The sequence below is a fragment of the Podarcis filfolensis genome (assembly GCF_964270895.1).
Source record: "Podarcis filfolensis genome assembly, chromosome: 2".
NCBI lineage: Eukaryota > Metazoa > Chordata > Lepidosauria > Squamata > Lacertidae > Podarcis > Podarcis filfolensis.
Window position 1 is genome coordinate 92,434,506 of NC_139605.1, and position 11,464 is coordinate 92,445,969.

Here is an 11,464-nt window from a genome sequence, read left to right on the forward strand (position 1 = left end):
TCTTCTCAAAACAATTCCGTTTTTACAGCATTATATTATAAAGAACATAGGACAAGAAAACAGAACTTTTACTTGTTCCTCAGTTCATTTGTCTGTCTTACTGTTACACAGAGAAGGTACCTAGCAGTACTTTTTATATATTAAAAAAAAGGACCAGAGACTACGACAACACTAGTTTTTCTGTGGCAATGTTGGCCTGACAACAATGTATAAAATATATTAACTCAATACATATCATTAGGTGCCAGACACCAGTTGACTGAGGGAACAATTGTGATTAGTTTCCCCCACAAAACAGTTTTCCACTTGTGCTTGTTCATTGTATAGGCTACATATGAGACTGTTGAAGTGCTTGAGCAATCCAAGAGCCATCTTTGAGATAGCACCACTGAAGAAATATTAACCAAAGTTAAGAAAAATGCTGCATATAAAAATATTGAATAGTAAACACATCTTGCTTTAATTTTAACGAGAATAAGGTTTTTAGATACCAACTTCCTAGACGTCTTAAACTTCAGTATGTCAACTTTGCCGCTTTAGTGTTATAGCAGGGTCTTTCCATTAGTGTTGCTGAAGCATTTCTGAAAGGAGAACTGATGCTTTTCACCAAAACCAGCTCTAGCTCTTGAAAATCCTGAAGCCTAGCAACATCTTTATCCTTGAATGAAAGACACAAATGTCATTAACTGATGAGTTGCAGTAACTTTATAAAATCAGTTTAACAAAGCAGGATGATAGATAACCAGATTGAGAGAACCAGATCAAATACATGTAAAGAACTACTTTTAAGTGTCTCCATTATGAAATAATATTCCTTGCACCAAGTTGTTGAGTAGGAAGTCATTCCAACAAATCTACATTTATAATGCTAACTCGCTTCATTCACAGAACGGCATTAGTATGGTGGGTTGCTAGAGTAATAGCCACAGCATGACCACTTAGTCATTACCATATGTGGGAAGATATACCAGCTTTTATCTGATATAAACAATCTTTGCTTGGATCTAGCATTTTTCTGAATGTGCTTGAGGAAGGTGGAGGGAGCCAAATCTTGCTGGTTCCTCTACAGCCCACTGTAAACTGTCTTATCAATCTGTGTAGCTCAGTTGGTTAGAGCATGGTGCTGATAACACCCTATGGGACAGCTGTGTATTCCTGCATTGCAGGAGGTTGGACTAGATGATCCTTGGGGTACCTTCCAACTATGATTCTATGGAAGGTTGGAAACTCCAACAAGCAGTGTAAAGGGCAAAGCAGGATAGGGATCAGAAACTGGAAACCAGCAAACAGCACTACTTCAGCAGGAGTAGTGTTACATAAAAGAGACATTCTGGATACAACCCCTTGTAAATCTAAAAATGTTTGGCTGTATCCAACAAAGTTGTCCCATTGGCACGGGGATTCTACTTGCACAATGAAACTACCCCTCTCTTCCCCCATGCACCCCAAAATCTGCTCTGCGGGTTCCCCTAACCCTCCAGAGCAGATTTTCAGGAGCATGGTGAGAAAAGAGGAAGTTCTGTTGCACAAAAGGCGGAGTAAAAGCCTCTGCAGGGTCAACTACACCAGCACTGAGAATGTGCTGGCAAAGCAGCACCCAGCAGGACTGAAGACAGCATCTTCTTAGAACCCTAATTAAACATTGGGGCTGGCTCCATAATCTAGGGCCTGGTTCTGGATCAGGTCAGCCCCAGAACAACCTGCGGCTGATCTAGTGCCAGATCAGATGAGGGGGAGGTGTGCACAGCCCTAATTAAAAAGAAGCACCCATTATTCTTCAAGTAGTCCCCTAAAACTCCACATCGGGGTACTCAGCCACTGGATAAATGACTGAATATGCTAAGTGCTTTGACCATTTAAAAGACATGCTGCAAGTATTATACTTTATCTTGTTTATGCTAGATTTTATGTGCAACACATTATCTGTACAACCAAGAAACAAAGATTCTCCCACCTCCTCTTTTAAGTGGTACATACAGTCCAGCAAGAAACTGCATTAAGGTTCTGTAAATTGCATATGTTATTAGAGCCAAACTCTGCATTCTGTTCACTGCTTGAGAGCAGGCTGGCTCTGCATGTTAAAAATTCTGAAGGCTCCCATACCCAAAGGCAGAGTGACTTGGAGAGAGGTTCAGCTACACCCACAGGATTGCCGGCCGGAGCCACCGGCTGCCTTTCTCCATCAGTTGCTTATCTCTGCTTAGAAGCTACTTTGCCCTAAGGCCGAAGAACTAGGAAGGAGAAGAGGCAAATTTAGTCACTAAGGGTCGAAGAACACCTATGCTAGAGACTGCCTGCTGCCTAAAATTACCAGAAGAAACTAGCAGATAGTTGCCTGTACAAAGCATTATCTCAGGCTACTTTTAAAATTGACCATGTTCTGTTTTGGACACAGATTTATTCTAACATCACTGGTAAGAGTGTCAACATAGGAATACTTGAAGGAAAATGATGGTCCTTACCTTTCTTATCAGTGTATTCGGTAGCTTTCTAACCTTTTCCACTTGTTCAGGATTAATGCCCAATTCATGGCAACTCACTCTGAGCAAATCTTGGTAAGTCAGTTCTTGTCTGTCCAGTTCAATTTCAATGAAGTCATTCTCTTTAGGGTTCTGAACTCTTACTTTAAGTACCAGTTCTATATGTGGAGAGGAAAGAGTATTTTGAAGTTAAATCATCGCCAAAATGCAGAGAAACGGAAATGACAGCCACAAACCCAAATATATACCCTTGGAAATATACCCTACAAATGTTAACAGATGTTTACTAGACCACAGCCTTTATCATTTGTATTTGCTCTTTGTTTGCACAGACTCAAGAGAATCCAGTGTAAGTCAGTAGCAGCAAACTCCCAGTGTAAAGCAGTGGGGCTCTGTCATGAACTCTGCTGTGTTGTGTGGCCACAGATTCTCAGATACATGCATAAGTAATGACTGAATAATAAAGTTGAGGAGTTTAAGGTTGAGAAGAGAACAAACAGGAAGAACAACAAGCTATGGCAATGTTGCTACAGGCAACTGTAGCAAAAAAGTCTACCAGTATGCACACACATGCACTGCAGACAAACAGCCCCGGTCCAATAAAATTACTCAAGGAGATCAGTAAGTGTAGAGTACAATGAAGAAGCAAGTGGAGTGGAGGGCTGTGACAGCTGTATAAAGCTATTAAGGGACTAAAGATGGAAAAGTGATTCACAGGCTACTGCCACAAAGAGATGAGCTCTTCAGCTGTCCACCTTGTCTTCTTACCCATCTCATTCTCTTGCTTAGTAGTGGCTGCTGGGTCTTCACACTGATATTTCCAGCATCTGATTAGTGCCAAGTGTACTTTAAACAAAATATCTGCATCTGCAGATTTAATGAAACCCTAAAGTTAATGATTCTCTACACTTAAGCAATTAAATGTGAAAGCTGATCAGCTTTTTCATGCATAGAGGATAAGCGTGATTTAGTTTTATGGTTGAAGCTAAGTAGGTGGAAGACGGCCTAGGCTCCACATATAAGTTGCTCTGGGCTCAGAAGAAGAGCAGGGCACAAATGAAACATCATAAATAATGCCTCAATCCTAATTTTATATGTGCTAGAGTTAACCATCAAAAGCAGATTAACGTACTGCTTTGAAATGTTACATTCCAACAATTAAGCCAGTGCAAGTCTCATTCTTGACACCTGCACACCAATCTGAAGTCTGGGCACATGTTTTTCAGTAGCAGTTGTGTAGTTTGGAAGAGCTGCCCATTTCCTTCATTGCAATGTCACCGTTTCCTTCAACCCATTGCACTCCAACCAACAATTCTGCTATTATTCCAGGAAGATTTCCAAATAACTGAGATACAACAACTACTTCCTCAAAAGTTCATTTCCCTCGTGAACACTGATCTGTGACAACCTATGATCATATTACACAGAAGCACGACGACACAATACTGATCCCGGTCATGTGGCAATTAAGAGAAAATGCCCTATCTTGACAAAGCTCTACCAACTCTTTAAGGAAAGAAAAAGAAGAAAAGGTTCTTAAAGCAGATATGAAGCACTAAAGGTAGTTACTGTCTACTGGAGACACATGCACTGTCTCCAGCTATGCAGTAAAAGCATTACAATGGAAAAATACTCTTCAGTACCTTGCATATTATATGAAAAAGTTCCTGTGAGAAGCAGCGGCTGTAAGGGTGGTGCAGTGCCCATACAGCAGCCATTTGCTTGCTGAGGTACATGTTGTCTAGGTACAGTTGAGGTCAAGAGAGCTCTGTTGTGAGATGTAGATGAGGGATAAACAGGGCAGCTCTGGACTCGAGGCATTGTGCATTCTGATACTCCTGAACTGATGGGAGAAGGAAGCTCCCCTTCGTGCAGGTCTTCAGAAAGTTCAGTTTCAGCGTGCAAGAAAATGGGTGTGCAAGTATTTTCAAGCTGAGTGGCTGATAAACAAGGGCTAGGTTCACTCTCAGATAAATAAGAGACGGCAGTGCTGTTGTCCTCAGGTGGTGCTAAGAGATGAGGGGCATTGTCCTTTTCTTGATAGTCAACACAAGGGAATGACGGGTTTGTCAGAGAGTCTCCAGCATTTGACAGCTTTAAGTCATTCACTTCTTGATTGTCACATTCTTCCACTTCAAGGGGGGCGAGGTGGGAAGGAAAAATAGAATCTTTTAATAATTTAATCCATTTTAAATAATGGCAAGCAGAATTCTAATGCCACCCAGAACATCTGCCAAACACATATATTTAAAATCATAAACGGCTAGTTTTTAGCTAAAAGAAAGCAAACTTATTTCAGAGTAGAATTAAGTATGGCAAAAAAAATATAGAATCAATCCAGAGAGTTGGATTAGCAAATCTTTGGTTCATGGAAGAAACATTCTGCAGAAATTTTATTTACTTATTGGAATTGGTAAGTGAAAAGATGTGTACACATACATACAGACCAAAGCTGCATTGCTGAAGAAACACTCTTTAATCTGTAACCCAGCTTTAATTTGATGTTCTGGGAGGCTATACTTTTCTGGAGTGTATTGGAGAAGGAACATTTTTAGGTTCCCAGTGTACTCTGCTTGACCATCTGTCCAAATTCCTAGAAGCCACCATGACCAAAGGAATGGAATCTAAGTATTACAGAATCTGACTGGCACAACAGCTCTCTCATTTAATTGAACAGCTTGTGCAAAACAATTTATTTTAAAATTATTCTGATCCTATGTACAGTTACTCAGAAAGAAGTCCAAAAAAGGACAAGGGGATTACTCCAAACTCCTATATCAGCCAGCTCCCCAATTACAGTCAGGTCAGTAAACTCTGGTCATAATTCTACCTTTGTTTTAGATGAGGCAAGCAGTAAGGAGCAAAGCTTTCACTGCCATAGCTCTCAGGCTTTGGGATGCCCTGCCTAAGGTACAGAGCAAGTCTTTGTTGTTGCTGGGATTTCCCAGAGGATGAAAAACTTGTTTTGTTCCCTGACTTTTAGCTGATGTGACTAGTTCTGTTTTACATTTAAAGCTGTTTTAATTTCTGTGACATTAAAATTGTTGTTAACATCTTTAAGCCTCATAGGAAAACGGCCTATAAAAGCTTAAAACAAATAAAATTAAAACTGCAGCCTCAGTTTCTCTAGCCCACAAACAGTCTCACACAATATTCTGCCTGTAACTATAGCAGCGGTTCTCACACTGTGTTCCAAGGAAGTCTTGTCTTCTTTGGGAGCTTATCAGGGGCTGATGAAAAGATCAGAGATGGCAGATAACTTGTCTGAAAAATGCAGTGCATCTAATACATTACATTAGTTCATAGTCTATTTTTGGAAAGACAAATTCAGTATGTCGAGTATACCTCCCAGAAGCTTTCTGATTTCTTTCTTTGAAGTCAAATGTGCTGCCAGCTCTCCATTAACTGTGAAAATCTCCTTATCAGCTCGAGAATCCAGCAGGTAAGAAACCACTTGGGTATGATTCCGCTTGCAAGCCCAGTGCAAACATGTCCTGTAAAAGTTAAACATATTTGTTAGCAAGCATCTGTAAAGTTCTTATTCTGAAAGTCACTGTTTTGTGTCATTAAATGTCTGCAAGATGTGTACAGCCATCAGAGCTGTTAAAAAAAATGCTCAAATTTGTCAGAGATGAAACAATTACACCTTGTCTATTGATCCAGACAAAGTTAGTTGTACTTATTTTCCACTGACCTCAATATAATTCAAGTCATGACCAATTTCTTCCATTGATTACAATGGGACCTAAGTTCAACTAAAACTTAGTCTGAATCCAATCTAATGTTACTACTATGCACGAATGAAAGTTTTGTGACCAGGCTGAGGTTTATTTTCTGTTGTAAATCAACAGGCCAAATTTGACTGTGCTGTCAAAGCTTGCTTATTGAGCTAGCATTCAACACTATAAGCTGGAGAGGGAAAGAATAATGTTTAAGCTAAATGACAGTTAATGTTTAAGCTAACTGATGCTCATAAAGGTACAGTTGTCCTTGATGCACATACATGCTTCTTTTGTTTCATTGGTTTCATTTGCACATCACAGGAAAAGCAACCAGAAGGGTTTGCACCCATGGCACTCGCTCAAAATTCCGAGGCCCAAAAGTATTGTCTGTTTTCAGTATCAAATTCAACCCCAGTATCTCTCAAACTGGGTCATTTTTGTCAATTTTGCATGAAGCAGGCACAAGAGTATTGCAGCCAAGAAGATGGCTACATGCCTAAAGGCAGTAGCAGCCAGTGGAGTGGATGGCATTGTGCAGGTGCAGCAGTAGAGCCAAGGCAACCCTCCCAACACTTTGCCCCTCCATTCTTGGTTACTGGTAGTGATCACCATGTTGGGAAGCCAGGAGAGGAACACACCCCACACTCCCTTTGCCCCTATCGGGCTCTGCTAAATATCACACACATGTTCGCTCCCTTATTAGCCATATGTACTATACGCTACCATCTCATGCCTGAGTGTTACTGCAGCAGTACAATCTCCAGTCCTGAGCTGAACATTGGGAGGGAGGGGGCAGGAAGACTGCTGCCTGCCAACTTGACAATGATCTTACTAAACTTTTATAAAGCAAATGAATTATACAGCACCAATTAACTGCATCGGAAGGGCATTTTCTAAGCCATATTCACAATTCTAATATTGCAGTGACGGTCATAATTATAAGACTAATATGTTGCCAGACCACAAGCCCTGAATATGAGCGCACTGAAGGACCCAAGTTGCAATTTTAATAAAAGACACACTCATGGCAACAGTATAGGATTCAGAGAGCAAAACAAAGGCATGCAAACGACTTCAATGACCAAATTACTGTAAAAAGCTACTGCCTTCAATCACACAGCTTGAAAAATCTGAAACCCCACACTTTTGAGTCTCCTCTGCTTGCACTCACACAATCATATAGAGGTAATCATGAAGACACACGTCACATAAATCCTGGTGCTCACTGGATGTGATTTAATAGGAGAGGAACTGTAGCTCAGGGGTAAATGGTATACTTTGCATGCAGAAAGTCTCAAGTTCATAGGAACAGAAGAGCCCTGCTGAATCAGACCAAAAGCCCACCTGGTCCGACATCCTGTTCCCAGACTGGCCAGACAGAAACCTATGAGAAGCCCACAAGCAGCACATGAGCATAACAGCACTTTTCCCATTTGTGTTCCCCAGCAATGGCGTTCATACTGCCTTCAGTACTGGAGACAGTACAGAGCCATCATGACTAGTACCTGATAGCTTTATCCTCCATGAATTTGTCTAACCCCCTTTTGAAGTCATCTGAGTTGGCAATCATCACTACATCCTGCGGCAGCAAATTCTACTATGTTTAACTATGTACTATGTCTGTTCTGTTCAATTCTTTGCTTAGGCAGAGGTGTCTAAGACTCTATTCCAACTGGCAGCGGCTCTCTAGACAATATTGGACTAGATCCAATGGTAGCTCTTTGTATATTGTTGGGCTGTAACTCTCATCAATCCCAGCCAGCAGGGCCAAAAAGCAGGGACAGCAGGAGCTGTAGTCCAACAACATCTGGAGAACCACAGATTAGACATACTGGGGCTGTATAGCCCAGTGCTTTGCCTCTTGCGTAAAGCTGCTTCATGTGCAAGGTTTTCTGAGAACATCTGTCATGTGTTCAGATTTGGGGAGTTTTCATGGGAACAATACAGGCACGCTCCCTACAAGGGCGTCCACAGACTCATTCCTATACAACAGGGGTTCCCATTTGCTCAAAGCCTGTAAGAATTCTCCCATACAAGAATTTGCATTAGAAAATAATAGAAGCTGTGCTTGATCCTTTGGGGAGAACACGGGATTTTGTCATCTGCTTTCTGTTCTCTGTGACCTGAATAACACAATGGCTAAGAGCCAAACTGCACAACTACATGTTATGCAGGGGATTTTCGACTAATAATTCAAGTGCGTGTGTGTCTGGATCAGAACAGTGGCACTGGGCAAGAGTTTTACTTGAACCTCTCCCCTCACACCAATTCCCCAAGCTAATAAACCCCTTGTCCTTTAGGGGACTAGCACTGCTGCTCTGATCAAATTAACTCCTCCCTCTCAGTCACAATGGCTCATCCTAGAAGTGAAAATCAATGTGCTGGAAGATTCATCACAGTTCTCCTGAGTAAACTGAAGGCTGGCTCTCAGAGTGAGAGCTCGGGAGTCTCCAAATCTCAACCCCAACAACGTTTATCTCATTTTGAGCAGCACTTAGTCATAGGTTCCCTATAAATAATAAATATTATTAAATGTCTGCAATTATGGGAAAACAGTGATCCTGACCTGCCTTGTAGGGTTAAAGCCGCTTGAACAGGAACACACACACACCTGGATGTTATTAGGAAAGGTTTGTGACTGATGGCTGGCAAATGTGTGATTTGTTCATATTGGCTCTATTTTTCCAGGAGTCTCTAGAACCAAAGCCTGAAAGGAATTTCTGTTTAGAATTTCATAACCAGGCAGCCCACTAATCAGGATGAAGCACTGACATCTGACCCATCTATTCTTGTCAGATGCTGGTGAGATTTTGCCCACCCCCACCCCCGTGGGGAGCGTTTCTGTAACTTGCCTTTAAGATGAACTCCCAGTAAACACGCATTTCAGAGCCAGAGGGAGGGGGGCCACGGGAACACACGGGGGGGGGAAGATGCTCTTGGACACGGACACAGAGGGTACACATTCGCTGAAGTTGCATTTGCGTGTAACGTGTTGCTGGCGGTTGCCTCACCATATATAGCCTCGAGAGGGGTGGAAGGAAGTGTATTAGCGACGATGAATGCTGCCCTAATGCTAACCACGGGAATGAGGAGCACAGCGCGGAGGGGCTGGGGGAGGAAGAAGGAGAGGCGTCTTACCAGCCATTGATCTCATTCTGGGCATTCACCTCCACCCCCTTGTCGAGCAGCGTCTGCACCTCCTCTAGGTCGCCTAGTGCAGCAGCTTCCCTGAGCCTCTCCTCTAGCTCCAGGTGGCTGCTCATCCTCTCTCTGCCCCCCTTCCCCTTCCTGGGGGGCTGACCCAGAAGTGCCCCTTGCACCCCCCTTGCAGGGATCTCTCGCTCCGGGAGCGGGAATTCCTCCTCCTGCTGCTGCTGCTGCTGCTGCCGCCGCTAGAGCAACTCCTCCTTGCCCAGCTCCCTCTCCTCTGCGGGACTCTATTCTCAGTGACACACCAGGCAGAAGCCTCTGGTTCCTACGTGCCCAGACAGAGCTGGGCCGGTCGAAAGGTGGGCTGGGGAAAGAGCGGGCAGAAATCCCTCCGAAGGTGTCAGGGGGCCTGTCCGCATCGCATCCGCAGGCGAGGGATTCAGGAGCGAGCAGGGAGGGCAGCCGCCTCTTAGAACGCGCTCGGATTAGTGATGCTGAGCCCCGTTCCCCTGGCAACGAAGGAATTCTGAGAGATGATGTGTACCATGAGGAGCCTCAGCCGCGGCCAGAGCCCAAATGCTTCTAACAGCAGCAACAAATTACAACACAGGGGTTTGAACAATGTGCAGGAGCTCCTCTTGAAGTGGCTTTTCTAAGGGTGTTTCTGAAGGCTTGTGCAGAACCTTGCCATACCCAACTGATTTTAATTATCCTGGTTTGTTGTTGTTGTTATAATAATAATATAATAAAATTTTATTTATATCCCACCCTCCCCAGCTGAAGCCAGGCTCAGAGCGGCTAACAACAATAAAAGTAACACAGTTTACATAAAAATGTTTTTTAAAGGGCAATGAGTGGGTAAAAAAGCATTTCTAAGGAAAACAATTCCTCACAAACCACTTGCTGAAAGCACGAGATGAACGCGTCACATGCCAGTGACCTGCCTCCTTATTTACACACTTGGAAGAGAAACCTCGGGCCACAATTTGGACCACGATTCAGTGAGCCTTGCCACACTTAAGAATCGTGTTATTGTGGAGTTGGAAGGGACACCCGCCACAAGGGTTATATCTAGTCCAACCCCCTGCAATGCAGGAATCTTAAACAGACCATTGATTTAAATCTGATTTATATCCAACTGTATATGCTTAAGACTGCATCTCTAAGGAACCTAATTGTACAAATTGTAGCAGTGCATTTCAACCCCTAATACATGTTTACATGGAAGCAAGTCTCACTGTCTTATGGGAGTACATTTGCACAGGGATTGCAGGTTTGGACAATAATATGAAGACGTCAGTGAATCTCTGGAAAAAAGGACACCCATTAACTTCAGTGAGTCTGAAAACATTCCATAATATACAACAATATAAAATAACAGACATATAAAAGTCCAGTGACCAAATAAACACACACACACACCCGAGGGTGTAGAAGACAATTGTGAAGGTTTTTCCACTTCAAACGACGAAACAAAAATGGTTGAATGTTTTGGAAAATGTGAGCAGCAAAAAATAAAATAAAACCCAGAAGCGGTCAGAAACTGCATTATTGAATTGTTTTTAGTTAATTTGTCATTGGCAGGAAATGGGATGGAAGGGGATGAGATGGATGTTGCTGCTAAATTACAGCTATGTTAAATCCTGGATTTCTCCACTGTTTTCTATGGCCAGCTCTCCAACCTGGGGTCAAACAAAAAGTTCTAAAGGAATCAGAAGTTTGTCAAATTGTGTGAGCCTATCAGTTTAGGCTATAGGCAAAAGCGGTTAAGGCATGAAAGACCAATTGGGGTGGGGTGGGGAACAGAAGTGGGGTTTTTCCTTCTGTTCTCGTTTGTGAATAACAGTTGAATCTTTTCTCTGCTCACACACAGAGAACGAGAACAACGCCATATTTATTTCTAGTTTGTGTTATGTATGGTTTGTCTTTAAAACAAGGGCTACCTTTGAAGGTAACTGCAATTAATCCAGAATGCGGCAGCTAGACTGGTGACTGGGAGTGGTCACCGGAACCACATAACACCAGTTCTGAGAGATCTGCATTGGCTCCCAGTACGTTTCCAAGCACAATTCAAAGTGTTGGTGCTGACCTTTAAAGCCCTAAACGGCCTCG

At 42.7% G+C, this 11,464-nt stretch overlaps 1 protein-coding gene across 1 annotated transcript; it reads right to left on the bottom strand.

Annotated features, from left to right (window-relative positions):
- Window positions 1-436: 436 nt before the first annotated feature.
- Window positions 437-9,849, bottom strand: LOC310755427 (ankyrin repeat domain-containing protein 40-like). Its single transcript, XM_083598285.1, has 5 exons — window positions 9,341-9,849; window positions 5,826-5,974; window positions 4,124-4,612; window positions 2,463-2,638; window positions 437-658 (listed from the first exon to the last, which is right to left on the bottom strand). The coding sequence occupies exons 1-5, from the start codon at window positions 9,463-9,465 to the stop codon at window positions 515-517; spliced, it is 1,083 nt and encodes a 360-aa protein (XP_083454411.1). The 5' UTR covers window positions 9,466-9,849; the 3' UTR covers window positions 437-514.
- Between the last annotated feature and the right edge of the window lie 1,615 nt (window positions 9,850-11,464).